Below are 19,445 nucleotides of genomic sequence, written 5' to 3'. Positions count from 1 at the left end.
TGGTATTTCTGCAAATGATGGATGCGAGTTTTCACTTCAGGTTTGGTTTCCATTCCACATTCTTTCTCCCCTCTCCAGTTGCTAAGGTTTGTGTTGGGATTACTACTAAATAAACTACACTAAATAAAGCCTGTTCAAGACTAGCGAGGCTTGGACAAAAAGCAAATAGGCCTACATAATTCATGGTTTCATAGGCCTACACAACTTCCTAAGTTTGAAATCCAAATGAAGCTACACAGTAGTCCTTTGCATTGGCTGACCTTCATATCTAAAGTACTGAATATTTATGGTCCTGTAAAAGGACATCTTTTAATATTGTAGGATATGCTTTTACAGCTGTAAGCTCAGCATGAAGGCAATGTAAGGCTAGGCCAGGAGGAGAACTTCTGTGTCCAGAAGCTGATCTAAGAAAAGATACTACCTTCTCCAGAAAGCCTTATTTCTCTTACAATGGAATGGACAAAAGCCAGATTTTCAGTTAAGTCAGCAGAGTTTCAGTATTCACAGTGAGAAAAGCCAAGCATTTGCTACAGCCTCTGGTGGATTTGCACATAGAAATGTTAACCCATGTGACGTATTTGCCATGCACCATCATGCCATTGAATAAAGTTCCACGAAATTTCCAGTCCCTAAATTGAGGGATTAGTAATAAAAAATTAACATCTACTTGAAATTTCAACTTGCTCTCCCAGATCCATAGCTGAAACCTGAAAAATGAGTGCTAGAATCTTACAGGCTCTTTAGGAAAAAAATTAAAACATAACACAGCTATATTTTATTTGTGGGGAAGAGTTCTTCTCTGATAAATTTTCAAGACTCATACATATATTTATATTTATATCTCTATTTGTCACATAATATCTCTCCATGGGTATTTCTCCACCTCTCAGGCTATTCACAGTATTCCTTAAAATGATGCAGCTATTGACAGTCCCCAAACCTGGTGTCCAAAATCATTTGTACAGATAGATATAAAAAAAACTAATTGCACCTTTAGACAGATTCTTTCCTCTTTAAGTTTAGTTGTCCTTCAAAACAGCATTGATAGATTTATGGATGAAGTCTATTACAGTCAGCAGAAAGGCCCTTGAGATTTTACCCAGAAGTACTAAATGCAAATTTGAGCAAGCTGGCAAAAATAAAACATGAATTAAAGCTCAAACAATATCACAGAACTCATGCCAGATATTCCTTAGACTGAGAAATGTTTTGATAGTTCAGGAGTGGACTTAGCAGTGAAACTGAGGGACATAATTGCTGTTCTTGGGTTTGCACACTATGTCTTCTCTTGTAAGGACCAGCTGGGGGATTGCACAGTTGCTTTCCACTCTCTCGTTATCAGATCTAGACTATGTTTTTCTCTGCCACTCTCTCTGCATTATTTTCTTCACTTTTACTTACTTAAATCAAGTTTGTATAAAAAATGAGAAAGCCCATTCTTGTGTGACATGCTACTCAATTTGTAGCTCAGTTGGAGCTGGGTATTCCAGCTAAGCTGAACACTCATGCTTTAGCTGTGAGTCTATCATCTCATCATTACATGGAGAGCACATTAGTCTCAGAGTAGAATTTTCTGGCCTGAAAACCTGAAAAAGTGCTCCTAGCCTGCAGAGGCAACTGTAATGAACATGTTACTGCCAGAAGTCTAGGTATTAATGATGATTTTGCTTTGAAGTCTAGTTTCAAAATTTGTTCATACTTCAGATAAAAAACTATAAATAGAATTTTTTATATGGTGATGAAATATTGATATGGTCTAATTGAATCAAATTGAGTGTAATACAGAGTCCAGTTAGGCATCGAAATTGCCTGGAATGCCAATAGTGATGTGGAAACTTGAAGAGTGCCTACAAAGTGTTAAGTTAGCTGCCAGCAGCTCAAAGACCTCCAAACTGTCCTCCTGACACAGGGTATAGAGCCAAGAAAAGAAAGCCATGCTTCAGCTTCAGATTAGAAGGGCAGTAGGTTCCTTTTGCTTTCAGATTATTAACACCGAAATGAACTGTCAGCATCAGGGTTGTCACCAGGCATCAAAAACAACATCAGCTAGCGTTCAACAAGAAATGAAAGCATGAGACTGACATGGAACAAGAAGATCAAAATAAAAAGGTGCTATTGCATAGAAGAGAGATAAATGAACTCCAGCCTTCTGCATTTCTGATAGAATGACACATGATCTATAGACTGGAATGGGTATGTTAACCTTAAATAAAAGGTTGGTGTTTTCACATGGCAGCATTTGAGTCTTGTTTTTTCACCACTGCCACTTCACCTGCAGTACAGAAAATATCCCTTGGCAAGAGGTATTGCATGACTGTTGCAAGGAGCTGTTGGAGAACCACTTTTGTTGGAGCACTACCTATTGCAGAGGGCTCACTGTTCATAGCCTGTCAGCTTTAGCCAGTTCATTATCCCCTGTGATAGTAGAAGTGCAACATGAGCTTTCAGAGGTCACCAGTGCTGCTGGTTGAGCATGAACACATCCATGAACATGGATGAGCTACTCCTACAGTTTAGTTAACTGTGATGCATGCTCCCTGGGGAAAGAGAAACTGCGTTCTACTAAAGGACTGTTTTTCTCTGCCCAAATGGAAAGGGATAGCCTTTATCTTTTCCTGTGACCCTTAAGACAAATTTACTGGTTTTTAGTGAGGTTCTAGATAGTTGATTTTTGAATGTACTCTCCCTGGTGTGGTTTTTTTCCCATCAGGAACAAAGGAATATTGAAAAGCATAACTTCAGTGTAGCAATCCCATTTGAGGTCAACTAATGGTAGAAAGCATCCTTGCAAGTTAATTTTCTCTATAGCTCCTGCTGTTCTTGTCTTAGGTTGCAGTTACCCCCATTCATAAACTATTTCATAAGTTATGCTGCTTATACTCTTTATTTTTCTAGATATTTTAATATATTAAATAATTTAGTTATAATTTAGGTATTCCACCAGTATTAATTGAAAGTTGTCTCAATATACAAGACAGATGCCTAGTGCAAGACCACACAGTGCACCCCAGTGTGTGCACAGTAGTCATTTCCTCAGTGCAAATTTAAATCACATGTCCAACAACGGCTGGCACCATGTTGCAACCAGCTACAGACATGTAAGAGGCAGGACTGGGCCTGGTTGAATATAGGAATTGTGCCAATGCCTTTAAGTTTTGGCAAAATTCCTATGGGTGACAGTGTATTTCACAAAATACACGTGACATTTCCTATGGAGAAAGCAGTACAAATTCAGACAAAGGTGGTATGCAAAGAACAGAAGAGTCTTCAGCCACCATTTTCTGCCTTGCAGAGGAAGACAAGAGGAGGGAGGGCAAGTGGAACCTTTTTCCTCCCTGTTGTACCAGCAGAGGGAAGAGATTTATTAAGGCCCAGGCCTCATACAGAATTTCTTCCTCTTAGGATAGGCAGAAAACAAAGGCAGACTTTTACTCTGACCTAAAGAAGAGCACAGCATGACCCTTGTCTTGGGCCTTATGGTAAGTTATTGATTGAGGCTTTGTTTTTTAGTAGTCAATCTTGAGAATCCCCACCTCCTCTATTTACACCTTCCTACCCACTCCCAGCTCCCATTTTCCTTTAAAGGAAAGCAAGTTTCCCTTGGAAGACTACAGCAATTCCTTCAGCCTCTGACACAGAGGATGGGACCGGGGAATATGAAAGGATTCTTTCCTTCCCTGTGTCACCTCCGTTGAGTTCTCAGCCTAAGATCATTCAGGACACAGGACCACCTGAATGTGTCCTCTTTCCTGAGAGATTTCATTTGGTACATGCCTGATCCCAAAAGAGAAGCACTGCATAATGAACTCCAGGGCCTAGGAAGCCCCTGCTGGAATTAGATTGGCAAAAAAGCTAGAGAAAATGAAGGTAAAACTTCAGGGAAAATGAAGTAGAGGTTATGTCACATTTATTCTCGTCTTGTTACATAAACCCTCCCAAAGCCAATTCCTTTGCAGAGGCCAGCACCTTGCCAAAGACCATGGCTACTGATCATTTTTGCTGCTTCTTTATTGACAGGCAGTACTAATGGAGGAGTCTGAGCATCTGACTTTTCTTCCAAACGAGAAACAACATAAACTGTAAGAAAACAATGCCCTCCTCTCCCATCCCAAGAGCGGTTTTGCCTGCAGGTAATGGTGCTGAATGAATCAATGTATTACTGAAACTGATGCGTGATGACAAAGGCGTAGCAGTACTTACTGCTGAACCAGAAATATGCAAAGCAAGAGAAATTCCTTCTTTGCAGTATTCCTCCCATTCAGAACAAGCCTTGCTGTGCCTCAGGCAGCTACACTTTTATGATCACAATCAAGCATTTTTCTCTGCGCTTTTCATGCTTATGTGTACCGTCTTAAAGAAATTATCTCAGTGAAGCACTCCTGCAGGAGTTTCTTTCCCCCCTTGCCAAAATGCCATTTTCCAGTGACTGTGATGGGCACCACTTTCAGCTGGGATAGATCAGCATTACTGCATTCAGTGCAGGAGGACTGTGGCACCAGAGCACCAACAGAGAAAATTTTTAAACTTATGAATCAAATGTTTAGGAAGCACACAAGGGAAAGCGCGTGGGAGTACTGGAGCAATGCTTGTGCCAGCTTTGCAGATTTATTACTACAATATCATCATGGTCAACATAATTAAACCTCCCACTACAGGTCTCTTCGTCTACTGCACTACAACTGGTATCACTCCCACCACTGACAGCCTATTTTGTTGACACAAAACAGTTTTCCATGCTCCTGCCAGATCTGGGGTATGGAGATGCAACCACTGAGGAAGGCTTTATGGAAAACTATGGGGTACGATTTGGATTTTGAGTGATTCTTCCTATTTCTCTTCTGCTCCAGGCTTTCTTTTAATATTACACGTATCGGAGTGTGTGGCAGGAACAATGGACCTTTATGTTAGTTAGATAGGCACTTTATGTTAGATTCCAAATTAAATTCTTCTTCATTTAGAAACGGAAGACATCCTGGACATGAAGCATTTGAGGTCAATGCTGAATTAACTTCCTCACTTTCAACTAATTAAAAATGTCTGTGTGTTCTGCTTTGAAATGGAAAAAAAGTAAGCCCGCTGGAGATTCCATCATTTTGCTTCCACAGATAAATTATAGTGGAAGTTACAGATCTTCTAAAAAAAACTCGTAACAACAAACCTCAGTTTTCTTGTCTGTTAGAGAGTGAGCAATTACTTTTTTGCATTCACTTAATGGTTGGTTCTTTTCAAAGGTACGGTAAGATTATTTTAAAGATATTTTACCCTGTGTTTAATACATTTGAATGCCAATTATTTTATTTCAAATATGCATTAAAACTTGAACAGCATGTTCTAGAACAGCAAATTCTTTCTATGAATTCAATGCAGGGTATCTGTTTATGAATACTGTCTCAGGTACAACTTAAATTCTACAGTTTAAAAAAAAGTCTTTTAAAAATAAATGGTATTAAAAAAGCCCGAACAAGCCTCACCTCCACACCCTGTCTCCAACTATTTAGTAGAAGAAGAATATTTTGCTACAGAAGAAGACTTGCTCTGCATTTTTTATAGAACTTGGCACACATCTTTTAAGTTCAATACTGTGAGAGTCCTGTATTTTAAAAGATTAAGTAAATAAGAAGTGATGCTTGGGGCATGGCCTTTTGATTCCATAATCGTCAAGCCAAGGTAGCATATGCCATTGGAAGAAACAAAGACATGAACTTTGACCGGCCTTTGGAGGACACACTTTCTGATTTGCTTTATTAATGGAGACAGTAAAACTGAAGCTAAATGTGAAATACCATGAGTAATAAGCATGAAATATGTGTACTGCAGTGCAAATCTGTTCCCCAAATATTCTCATTTCAGGGGAGAATTCTTTTGGCACAATGCCTGGGCTTCTGGCCACAGCCTGCTTGGCTGCCTTGTCCTGTGCCTAGCCTCTTTAGCAGCTGGTGCTGCTCTCAGGCACTGCATTCAGCTCCTGCTCCCACAGCTTATTATAGGTTTAATTTTTTTCTTAGAAAAATATGTTTCTAAATTTAGTTTAGGACATCAAGCCAGTTGTTGAATCACAAACATGTTCCTGCTACCAAACATAAGCAGTCTGTGCATACACTTCTCTACATGTATTTTCTGTGGGCAGAACTGCACTTTCTAATTGAGGAATACTTCTGAATCCCTTGTGCAGCTGATGTTTGGAATTCAGGAGTAATTTATGACTCTTTAAAATCTTCTAAATCTTACTAGCTCAATAACCAAAACCAGAATATGCCTCTCTTGAAAAATAAGGTTTTGCTCACGCACACTGGCTTAGCACTGACTTCATTAAACTAGCCCAAACTCTGTGTGATAATAGGGATTTACTCACCAGAAACATTATTCCCTACCTGTGCTGTGGGCAGGAGGGTGTGTGCAATGAAGTCATTAGCTAAACACAGGAAAAGAAAGACATACTCGTATCTATGACAGAAACATCTGACAGACCAGAAAATGTTTCACATTTAATATCTTCCTGCCATATGAAAGGAAAGGGTAAGTGAAAAGCTCTCTATTCCTGGCTTTTAAGGATGGAGCAGGAAGAACAGAAGCCCTGACTCTAAAACCTCCGTCTTCAGACCTGAATAGAGAACTGCTATATCTACATTTCCACTGGCCTTTCCTTTTCTGCATCCTTGACATAAAATGGATGTTAAAGACACCTGGAAGAAAGCTGTTCCCAACCCTGTTCATTTTCATTCCACCTATGGTAGGAAGGGGGGTAAGACTGCTCAAAAGTTCCTGTCCAAGAAACAACACAACATTCCATTTTTGAGCCTTCAGCTTTATCAACCTCCAGAATAGAAAACTTACACTGACATCAATTTTACTTCACATTCAAGATCTTATAGCATCTTAGGGTGCTTTAAAGTGTATTCTGGAATCAGCAGCTTGAAATTCAACTACGCATGAAATTCAGCACAAAGAACCTGGAAAAATACAGCATTTTCTAATTTAATGATCTCTGTGTTGAGGTGAAAAATTATCTGCTCACCTTGGGGCCTCACTGAAAATCCAAGGCATGAAATTATTTGCAATTGCATGCCTTGCACATTATTCCTTTCCATTGCATGTAGCAAATTTAATATATGTTGGTCTGGAGTGTGGAGGGAGGGGGGCTGCCCTGCGATACTCGGCATCCTCTCCAGCTGTATCTGCTAATGACAGAACCCTATCCAGCACTGCTGAAACCAGGAATTTTGCCACTGACTTGAAAGGCAACAGGATTTAAAATTACAATGCATACCACTTATTTTCTTCCCCTTGACAATATGACCAGTGCATTCTGGGTAGGAAGCTAAGCTTCCCCATGCTTGTACATAATTTGATCTCCTGACAATAATCCACATGCAGCTAAACGGTGCCTGCATAACATTTTTTGCCTCAGTGGTTAAGGCATATCATTTGGAACCACAAAAACAAACCAAAGACCAACCTAGAAGCAAAATAATCACTAGGTGGGGAAATGATGGAAGTGAACAAGGCCTGAAATGCAAACTAGAGTGTGGGTATCCAAGGACATTACAGTCATCTTAGTGATCATTTTGAAAGCAGATAAAAAGGGATAAAGTACTGAAGTACAGAAGTAATTCTGATCCCTGTTAAATACTAAATCACAAAGAGATGTCTGAACACAAAAAGCTATTATTAATAAAGCTTCTGTAGTACAAGAGGCATTGAGCTCTTTGCAAGTTAAGTGACATTTGCCTCTTGTGGATTTTGGGATTCCAATTTCTATTTGTTTGCTTTATGTTAAGTGAACCATCTGCTTCCTTTTGCTCTTTTCTAAGACTCCACAAGCCTCCCATTCTGAAGCAATAATCACTTTGAGCTGGAATTTTTCAGGTCTTATGTAAAAATACAGCAGAGGTAGGACATGGCCCTATCCTTCTGCGCAGCTGCCACTTGGATGAAGAGTCCTTTTTTTCCATCCTCTAAAGCAAGTTAATCTGTGAAACCCCAGAAGAAGAGAACTCCTGATGCTTTCTCCTCCACCTCTTACAAGGATGTACAGTTGATGTGCTCTTCCTGCATACTGAATATCTGTGGCAAGGACTCCATCACCCTGACGCAAGACCACTTCTGTGTGCTCCCTCTGCATTTGCAGCTTTCCACCACAGCAGCACTGCCTCAGCAGGGCATCCTCCAGCATCAGCTGGGAGATATTTTTGCATGACTCCCTTTTCTGTAACCAATGTTGTCCAAATCTGTTCTATGCAACATATTGCCCTATATTGCCACTTTACAATATAAATAACAGAATATGATTTTTTCCTTCCTCCTGGGAGCTGCATTGATTAGGAAAGAGAACAACATACATATGGGGACACAAATGCATGTCTTTCTTCCTTCAATCCTGCTCTCTGAAGGGTAATACATAAAATAACTCCTCAGTGTCAAGATTTAGAAGCTGTGCATTAATGGGAAAATTCTCTTTGTCCTCCAAATATGAAGGTTTAAAAGTCTCTTACCCATCACTGCTGAAAGCCAGATACAGTGATCCAGCAAAAGAGGTCCATGCCCTTGCTGCAATTTAGATTTTTAATTCATTTCTTCCAAAGCAGTTTCACAATTACCTATAATTTGTCCACCAGCAATTTCCTTCCTTCTTAATCAAAACACAAACTGCTCCTGGTCTGCAACAGCCAGACATTATTCTTGTTACTAAAACTGTGCTTGAAGAGTCTTTATGTCAACCCCCCTGCTACACGCAGCAAAACAGCTCTAGAAATTGTATGGAGGCAGATCAGTAACATCACCTCACAAACCTCAATTGCTTTAAAAATTTAGGAATTAGATATAAATAGAAGGAATCACCATAGCAGTGATTTTCTAGTGGCAGTACATGTGCACTTTTATTAACATTCAGATGTATTGCATTAGCACAGAACCTGTATCCAGTTCTGCAACCAGCACTTGTTTCAAGCTGCTCTATTCAGGTTGCTGCTGTGACAACTGTCCAGAGTCAAATGTTAGGTCAGCTCCCAGCATATGTGTCTAGGCCATGATTCATTTGTCAGAAACCTAATAGCCACCTATTCCTACTCCTCTAACAGCTAAAACCAATATTGTTAAAATTACTAAATGTTACAATATCCTTAACAGCCTATTCACTGAAAACTTTAGATTTTCCTTGCTTTTATCCCCCAAAACAAAAATGGCTGAGAAGGATGCATTTAAAGTGCCTATTTGTAGACTTATCACAGAATCACAGAGTAAGCTGCAAGGGACCTATCAGGATCATCGAGTCCAACTCCTGGCCCTGCACAATCTCTAAGAGTCCAAGAGTCTCACCACATACCCAAGAGCATTATCCAAACACTTCTTGAACTCTGCCAGGCTGGTGCTGTGACCACTTCCCTGGGGAGCCTGTTCCAGTGCCCAAACACCCTCTGGGTGAAGAACCTGTTAATAATATCTAACCTAAACATCCCCTGACACAACTTCAGGCCATTTCCTTGGGTCCTGTCACTGGTCACCAGAGAGAAGAGATCAGTGCCTGCCCCTCCTCTTGCTCTTGTGAGGAAGTTGTAACTGCAGTGAGCTCTCCCCTCAGTCTCCTCCTCTCCAGGTTGAACAGACCAAGTGACCTCAGCTGCTACTCATACGGTTTGGGATCATTAAATTTTTTCTTCTTTGGGAGGTGGTTATTGTCTTTCACTACTCCACCACGATGATTACTGATATTTACTTTGGCTGGTTACAAGTCATAGCATAGAAAAAAATTATAGCTGTCATCATGATGAGAGGTTTCCTTAAAAATGCATTCAGTGTTTATCACAAAGAACTGCTTCATAGCATCATAGTGCATAATACTCTGTAAACAGAGACTCACCCTTGTCAACTTGAAAAGCTCAAATAAACAAAGAATATTTTTTTAATTGAGGTTAGCACATCAAGTGAGTCGTATTGTGATGTCTGTACAGTGAATGTATGAGGACAACATCTTTCTCAGACTATAAAGTTGTCTGACTACTGCTATTTTCATGTAGTCTCTGGAATGAAAGGAAGCTGTACCTTTTAAACTCATATTTTTCAAAAAATGAAATGCAGAAAACCTTTTTCTTATCATGTATATTCTATAAAATACTGACAGACAACCATTCTGTGAAGAGACTACTAATTTAAAAAGCACCAGTTCTGACTGAGAAATGCCTTTGTTAGGATGGGAGATATGTAAGATAACAATAACTTTCATTTTCCTCTGAGCTTAAGTTTTTCTTAGGCTCAATTTGTCATTTGCTGTGTAACTACAATAAAATCACACACTGCATGTCCAATTACTTCGGGCGTAAGGATCAAAGAAGTGTATGCAGCTCCCTCCTTTGGCTGACCAAAAAATTGTGCATCTATTGCAGCCTTTCCATGACATTAGTCACTGGAGTCAAATGGCTAAAATGACACGGATTGAATCCAGGGGAGCATCCAGTCCACTGGCTTTGCAGCCATATGTGACCACTATTCTCCTATCTGCAAATATAACAATGCATTCTCAAAGGTCCAGATTCCTAACTGGTACAAATCAACATGTTGTGAATGAAGCAACATCAATTTTCTAAATGTTCTGGCTAACTGTACATGACATGTCCATAAAAAGGTTCATATACTTCTGCAGTCATATTACTTTGTGATTCAGTTCTTTTCCTGCTTCCCTATATTCATCCTCCCCTCTCATTCCCAAGTGCTGACATTTTGTCTTGATTGCCAAAAACTACTTTTTTCAATTAGAGAAAAATGCTCATTGATAAATTTTGCAACATGACAGCACACAAAAAAGTATAAATTCTAAAGAAAAAAAAACAATTTAACAAAATGCAGCTGTTACAGAAAACACTTGTGTCCAAATGAAGGAGAAGGCATTTTTTCCTACTATCATTCTTAAGTGCTTTCCCACAGATAGATTCCACTGGTTCATCTTCTTTAGAGAAAATAAAGAGGCAGGTCCTCTCACATACTGATGTATATCAATTATTATTTACTCTTACATCTTCCCTTGAAGACTTCTCATTGGTTTCTGGGTTTTTTTTTTACAGACAGAACAGTACCAACACTTATCCACCTCCACTTCTCCAGAGTCCCATAGCCCAGCCCTGCTCCACACTGTTTCATGTGGTGGTTTTATAAAAACTACAGCACACACATACACCTGTTTGGAAGAAGCAGAGACTGACAATGGTTCAGCTCTTAAAATAAAACTTCCTGTGATCAACAACAAATTGAGCCTTATGACCAAGGTCTCTGGAGTGCATAAAGCAGGCATCCTGCCCCTCTGTTCACTGCCCAGGACATAATGACAGGATGACTTTTCCCAGATTTTTCTACTTATTTAACCATTCTTCTTTTGCCCAACCAAGACACAATTTGGTTTGTAAAGTGAAATGGCAAAAGAATAATGGCTATATTGTTCACCATATGCGATGAATACAAGTGAATAGGGCTGTATTTTAGCTCTACTTACTTTGTTTCATTACTCCCTTGTTCACAGTAGTTCAGAACCTCCACTTAATGCACCTGCTTCACACCAAACATTGCTATGGATCTAATAAGGATTATCCCAGGAGAACATCCAAAGAAGCACAGAAAATCCTAAGGATTCAGATAATGCCTCTTCTATCTCTCACTGAAGCAAATAATAAAAGGTTGATCCAATTCCTGTTTCTACATTTTTCATCAACTGTGATCAAAAAAGTCTTTAAAATTCAAAAGAGTTACTCTTTTTCAGTATCCAGACTCAACATAGGTGATTTGGAGAGAGACACAAAAGCTCTGTATTGCTTCTGTACCAACTGCCTGATCTGGACTGTGAAAGATCAACCAAATCTAGCCCAGTGTCACAAGCATTTCACTGTTCAGCAGTACTAACAGTAAACCTAGACAACTTCAACATATAAATCTATAAAAATTGTGCAACAGAATAAATTATTTTTGCTACCAGGCAGAATTAAAAAGTGGAAGTGACAGGACTCTTCAGCTGGGTAATAGGTATTAAATATATAACTTCTCAGCACTAAAGCTTCTGGCCAACCAACCAGTGCTTGATCTCAAGATAATGAAAATACACTGAAGCTTAAGAGAGCACTTGAGTAACATTTAACAAGGTCAGACAACCAAAGCATTACAGTCTGAGCTACAACAGCCTAGTAAATAGATTTATATTTCTCAAAGAGAAGTCTCACAAACTGACAATGCTTTTATTGTTGCAGTTCCCCAACAACTATGGGAAATTACTAGTTTCCTGAAAGACAAGAACACATTGATTTTCCCATTAAGAAATAAATTCCTGGCATGAAAAAAACAATGCTGAAAATAAGTCAGTGACGCCAGTGAGACCAGATTTCATTAACTTATTTTTAAAATTGGATTTTTGCTGGCAGAAATTTTCAGCCTTCAGTTAGGAAATACAAAGATCATATAAGTGGAATTTAAGACATAGGTTGAAGGATGGTTTCTTCCTTATTCACACTTAACTTTATCACACTTAACACTGTGCCATGATCAGGGCTATATTAACCACTGCAGCTATCAGAAATACTTCTAGAAAGTAATCCATAGGATGAAGTATTTGTGTGTGCAGAGATACATACACACAAGGAGAGGTTTCTTCTGAAGGGAAAACAAATGGGTGCATGGGACTGTAGTTATATAAAGCCAATCGTTCACATTTAATACTTGTGAAAGAAACAGCAAATACTCATGAGCATGGCAAACACTATCTATTAAAAAAAAATGAGGTCTTAAAAGGGTCCCTAGGTTTGACTTTTAAGCTGCTTCTTTTTGCTGAGCAATAATTGAGATTGTTTTTCATAAAATCGTTGCTAAAATTAACACTGTAGGCAAAAAACCTATTTAATTTGGAGATTCATATCATTTTAACAAATAGAGACTTCCATTAGGGACATACATGCAACAAACTCAGAATTTCCTGCTTGGGGGCTGTGTTGTGCCAGTGAGAGAAGGAAAAATGGAGAAGAAAAGGAAAGAGCATAAACAAGAGAAGAAAAGGGGTTCAGTGGGCTGCAAAGTTTTATCTCAGCTTCAGGACTGGGCATAACATTCATTGTGTTCTTAATTAATTCATGGTTTATGGGTAATATTCTGAAAAACGTGGTGGTGGGGATACAAATTACAGAGACACAGAAACACAAAATCAATCAGGCTGGAAGAGCCCACTGAAATCATTGAGTCCAACCTATCACAAGAACATTACCACATCAATTAGACCATGGCACCAAGTGCCACATCTCACTTTGAGGCAGAGCACCTGTGTGGAGAACAAAAGGCAGAACTTCACTGTACTGCATGCAAGAATAAAGCAGCCTTTATGCAGTGCTTCCATTCAGCTCTGAGGGGAAGTGCTGAATGAGTGCTCTTGCCAGATCCTTGTAACAATCTATTTTCCAGGACTGTCTAATGCTTGCCCTCAATTAGAAGATCTCTTGATATAATTTATGAAGTGGCAATTTTCATTATCAAAATCTTATTTCCCCTTTTTCCCTCCCAAATTTTCACTGGAGTTCTCAAAGCCTGAGTCTACCCAGTGGTATAACACCCAATTTTGAAAAAACAAGCTACTTTCTTTTATTTATATATATTTTTTAAGAGCTATGGAACAGCAAAACAACATGATGAACTGAAGTTTTCCAATCTTGCTCTGTTTAAGAAAAAAAATCTAATGAAAATATAACATTTTAGATATATGTAAGAAAAGTGAAGAAAATTGAATAGTAAGTGAAGCGGAAAAAATAGGAAGAGGAGCAGAATAGAACCCTTTTACCTATAAGTCACATGCTCTGGATGTGAGGATACAGACCCAGTTCCCATCTCAGCACATAAACTGAGCACACTAGTGTCCATTAAATACCACACTCAGAAATACTCCAGAATGCTTTGCTCTCAGTCTACTTTGTTAGTGTCTCATCCTTGGAATAAATAATTAAATTTCAATGGGACCAGGGCTAAACCCAAGGTTTTCTACTTCTCTAATGACTTATCTATTCCACCCTGAAGGGTAAATTTCTCACTAAGTTTTATGAAGCTACCTAACACACACTGCCATAATTTTTTTCCAGCATGTTCAGCATATCTACTCAGCATATCTATCCTGAATTCACAAGTAGTTTTGCAAGCACCAAAGCTACACCAGCTCAGCTAATTTACTGCTTGCTGAATCAAATGGCTGGTGCTATTTGCAACTCCACTGTGCTCCCAGAACTCACTGGCAAAAAGGGGGAAGAGCTGAAGGAAGCAGAACCCAACACCCTTTGTTCATAGGCAACTTTGCTACTTTAACATCACAGTTGCAATTAAGGTGATCAGCTGGGACATATCCTGACTACAGGTTTCTAATTCTGTAACAAAAAGTAAAGAAATGCCTCTCCCCCCAAAGCTGTTACCAAATGCTTCTGTGATAGTAATACTACAAATAAAGGGGAAGAGGGAAAAAAAAAAAAAAGCCTATTAATAGGCTTTTTTGAGTTCTGACTACAGTTTAAATATTGATCTTTGTTTCAACAGGTCTCTGGCTCCCTGAAGAGCATTATGGGAGTCTCATTTAAATCACTTCAAAACTCTGCCTCACCCTGGCTGGACCAAGGAATTGAGCCATTAGTTTTGTACAATGAAAGTAACTGATGTCTGTGCAAGTCATTTCTAGTTCCCCTTGGGCTAAGAGCACATTGACTTTGTAGCTTTTTTTAATTATTATTACTGAAAAATCAGAAAGCAAATGAAAGAATATAAAACCTGAATGAGCACTGCTTCTAAACTAAATTATATTTAATATTACAGTGCTTTGACATCCCATGTGATTTGTAAATCTTAAGGCAAATCTAGCACAATAATGAAAATACTAGCAAAAAAATATCACAGCAAAAAGAAATAGAAACATACATTCTCAGATCCTAAACTATCAATTTTGTAAGTACAGCAGTAGCAATCCTTTATACAGTTAGGGTATGACCTGAAAGAACTCAATAGACTATGCATAAAAGGAAAATGTTCTTTTAAAAAATGTTCTATTCCACAAAATAAAAGTTCATCTGCCATGACAGAAGCATATTTTAGAACACCTGAGGCATCACTAAGATTTTTACTTTGCTACAATCATGAAGAGAAATAAAGCATAATAGTTTTTGCAATAAGAATGTTAGACATTCACTCTATCTGTGGAGTGAGTAAATAATGAAAAAGCCTGGAATGAACTACCAGTTGGATTTTTAAAAAATGAGATAAAACATGTAATTTCCAGAAAATAAAAGGTAATAAGATTGTAACATGCACTAAAAAAGGTGAATAATCACACAAGAAAAAACATATCAGCTTTAAAAACTCACTAATAAGTTAATTGACAGCATTTTGTTATATAGCACAGCAACTTTTCTGTTTCAGGCAAATAGGTATTTTCAGACACTAACACTAATTCACCTTATATTTAAAATGCATACACATTTTGAAAGAGAATATGTGCACAAATAAACACACTAATTCATGGACACATGCACCATTTCTGTTATTGATGTACTTTATATACACTGTATGTTCTGTTCCTTTTAATTCTAGTATACAGATTACACATTATGCTCTGAAAATCCACAGCCATCAAAAAGTAGATATATAGCTTCACGCAGCTGGACATTACAAATATATTCTACACCCTCACACAGCTTATGTAAATATAGACAAAGACATGCTTGTGTATTCATTTTAAAAACTACAGCTTTTGTATTTTAATTAATCTTGCTAGCAAGAAGCATATAAGGGATTGCACCACCCTTCTGCCTGGCATCCTATGTAAATGAGTCCAGTGCATTTATAAATATGGATGTGGTAGACCCCCAAACAACACAGTACCTGCTGTCTATCCAGCCGCATCCTTTTTGCAGCATTTCTGCTTTCACTCTCACAGGCGGAAGCCAGGATACTCTCTGCAACTGCTGAAGTAAGGTGTGAGGGAATAGGTCGTGACTATGAAAGAGAAAAAGAAACACAGAAATTATTCCTAGCATAATCCACAACATCCTTTTTCAAAGCACACCATACCATCACCTAGGCAGGAAAGTCCGCTCATTGAAATGCAGTTTATACCAACAAAACAGGGAAATGGAACTTGCAAAGATGAAAAATGAAACTAGTTAGATGTTAAAGCTGCAGCTGATCCACAGATCCACGAGAAGCCCTTTCCCCCCACAGCTCTATTGTCCAGTGTGTTTAGTCTGGCTCATTAAGCTGTACTTTGAACAGACAGTGGCATATTCTCTGCGTTCCAGCAGCACCCTGGCCGTCTGATTCTTGTTAAGAAAACTGAAAGGCTTTTTATCCTGTGCAGCATGTGACAGAGATGAGTAGTGTTTTTTTATAGTCATACAAAAAAAAAACCAAAACAAAAAACCCCAAGTGATAGGGTTGAAACATCACTCAAAACCTAACAGATTGTCAGAACATTTCAGAGCAGCCTCAATCTGTAGTATATGAATATTTGCATTCCTTGCTGCAACATGACTGATGTGATTAAAACGACTTTAAAAAAAAATCTGTTTTCCTTTTGATAATGCTAGCCTTCCAACACTCCAGATATTTTGTGGTTCAACTAGATATGGTTCATTTTTCCAGTTCAAAACCTCTCATTACTAATTTCATTGGATTTACATGTTTTAGGTTAAAGGTGCAGTGAATCCCCCAAAAAGAAGGGAATGATAAAATCTTTTTTGCGTCATTGTTGATTATGAACTCCAGTATGATCTTGCCTACCATTTCATTAGGAAGAATATTTACACACCCTTTTTTTTTCCTGATTACATACAAAACAATCTTCCTGAAAGATGAAGCTCATAATTATCTTCTTCATTAATATACAAAGATATATCAGAACTACCAAGAAAATAAACAAAGAGGGGATAATAATAGAGATACTGATGTACGTGTAAGCCCATTACAGACACTGCAATTTACTGAGCCCAGTTCTGAATTTCCACAAATTTTCAAAGCTTCATTGAACTCAAATTTACATTTACTATGTATATTTTTACATACTGAAAAAGTGGCCATGTGTGAGGGAGTTTGGGTGTGGTTTTTTGCTTGGTTGTTTTGGGGGGGCGGTTTTGAAGGGTTTTAGTTTCTTACTCCCAAAAATATGGATATGAACCTGCTATGAAATGTCAATGAATTTTGGAAGAAAATTTGGAAGGTATTCCCATTCACTTCCTAGACAACCTTAAAACAAATTAATTATATAGGCTCAACTGATTTTATGGTTTTCATAACATTCCAGAAAGTATGGAGCCAGCCATTACCAGTGTTACATTTTTACCTTTAAAAATTAAAATCCATTTATTGACTTCAGATATGCTCTGCAGAAAGCCAGTTTTTAATCTCACACTCTACTTTCTCTAAAGCATGGGACCACAGTCTGTCTGGGACCAGAAGATGAACTAGCTTACAGAAATAGACAGGGATTTATGGGTCTTCCTCACTAGTGCAATAGGCTTATTTCTCCCCACTTATATGAGAGCAAGCTCCCTGGCATCAGTATAAGAGCAGTGTAAGAAAGACAGCCAGAGGCTTCAATACTGCAATAAATTATACTTGGATTGATTTGACAGAACAAATTATGGAGCTTGTTTCCAGCTTTGAAAATAATTCAGTCTAAGAGATGAGGGACACTGATGCAAGCCCCAGTGTCGTGAGAGAAGTTAACATCATGTGCAGTACAAGCAGACACCTGACTCAGAGCTCCAGAGGACAAAGTCTTTGCAGAAGGGTTTCACTGACAAAGCATGACATTTATTACTCTGACTTCCTGGAATGGTGATGTTACTCTGAATTTGTTACTGCATCACACTAGATCCCTCACTGTGTTTGGTGCCCAAGTACCACTGTACATGCCACTGGTTTATGTATGTTCCAGGTGCACTGACTCTGTTGACTGCATGGAAGTCTCAGTGTGGTCCTGTAATAGTGGTCACACAATGTTCTTGAAAAATGGTGAGCAAATACCTCATTAATTTCTCCATCTCAGGTCTTCAGCTAAACCTGAAAATCCACATCAATGGATTTTTAGAAGGGGATATATGAGCCAAAAAACCTAATGTTCTGACCAAAAAGTAAAATGAACACCAGTTCTTCCAGTTAATATATTTGTCTATGGGAGAGAATAGGTTTATGGAAGTGTTTTATAAAACAAAACATGAAATGTTATTATAAAAATCAAGCAGTTATCTTTTCTCTGAAAAGGCGTGTAGTGATCATGTGCTCACTATTGAAATATTGAACACAAGTTAGCACCTGCAAAATAGAAGAAATCTCTGGGTAATGGAGTATCTTCCTCTTGAAATACGCGTTAACCCAAAATTTCTCTCACTCATCACTGCAGCTGGTTGTTGATATGTTCATGTCAAGAACTATCTAGAGTGAACCTTAGGGGAAACATGATGAATACATGGCTCAGTAACCTGGGGAGTAAAGTACTGCAACAAAGCACAGGAGAAAAATCACCTCCTCAAGGTTCGGCTCTATCAACAGAGCACTAGTCTGGCATTGACTGAGAAGATGAAAACAGTCCTCTGTCACTTGGAGCAGAGCTGTTAAAAAGGAGATTTTCTGTTTCGTGAAATTCCATATCTGTAATATGTAAAAAAGATCAATTTTGAAAAGCTTTGCCTAAGAGAAAAAATTACTTTGAAACAACCACTTCTAAAAAATTGTTTTTAAATAAACTGAATTAGTATCTCCATCGTCTAAGCTCAGAAACCCCTTTCTGGCTTAGCTTAGCTTCCTTTTCCTCTCTACTTCTGATTATACACGTCCTCTCTCATAACTACAGCTGTAAAACCAATTCTGTAAGAAGCTCAAACATCCCTGTTGGGTTCTGAACATCTCTCAATTCCCAATCTGAGGGGGAGACTCAAAGGCCTTGGGAAACATGGCAAAAGTGATATCATTCAATTTTGCAGAAGGAAGCCTGCAGATCTCAGCCAGAAGAGAATTTTGCAGGTTCCCAGGCTGCCCTCTGCAGAGCTGAGAGCTGAATGCTGGTTCCTACATGTTTGGAACTACAGCAGGAAATGTGGGAGACAAGGACAACTTTTTACAAGGCCGTCCAGGCTGTCCGCACAATCCCTGGATCCACAGCCTGCCCACTGAACTAGCAGAAAACCAGGTTTCATTTTATGGTAGTATGTCAAAATCGAAAACCCTTGACAAAATAGCATTTCTTAAAGAGAAAAAAACCAAAAAGGCATAATTAAAAAATTACCAACCAGCTTTAGCTGGTTTTGAATGTGCCTAGTGTTTGAGGCATAACATTCACAGGCCCAATCTGGTATTTCTCTCACTTCACAGTGATGTAAAGCAGGAAATAACTATACTGCAACTAGCCATGTGTAAAACAACAGAAAAGAAAAAGTCCTGTAAACTTTAGTCTACCAAAA

At 38.5% G+C, this 19,445-nt stretch overlaps 1 protein-coding gene across 4 annotated transcripts in view; it reads right to left on the bottom strand.

The window, feature by feature from the left end:
* NOL4 (nucleolar protein 4) overlaps positions 1-19,445 on the bottom strand; it is a 191,499-nt gene that overhangs the window by 18,484 nt on the left and 153,570 nt on the right. For all 4 annotated transcript variants that reach the window (XM_042029085.1, XM_042029087.1, XM_042029086.1 and 1 more), the window contains one exon: positions 15,871-15,984. In XM_042029085.1, coding sequence (XP_041885019.1) covers positions 15,871-15,984 — 114 coding nt within the window. The remainder of the gene's footprint in view (positions 1-15,870; positions 15,985-19,445) is intronic.

This window comes from Corvus kubaryi, unplaced genomic scaffold (genome assembly GCF_017639235.1).
Source record: "Corvus kubaryi isolate FWS band 111438036 unplaced genomic scaffold, C.kubaryi_AGA036_p1.0 37312, whole genome shotgun sequence".
Lineage (NCBI taxonomy): Eukaryota > Metazoa > Chordata > Aves > Passeriformes > Corvidae > Corvus > Corvus kubaryi.
Note: the sequence above shows the minus strand (reverse complement) of the source record. Positions and strands in the feature narration are given on the sequence as shown.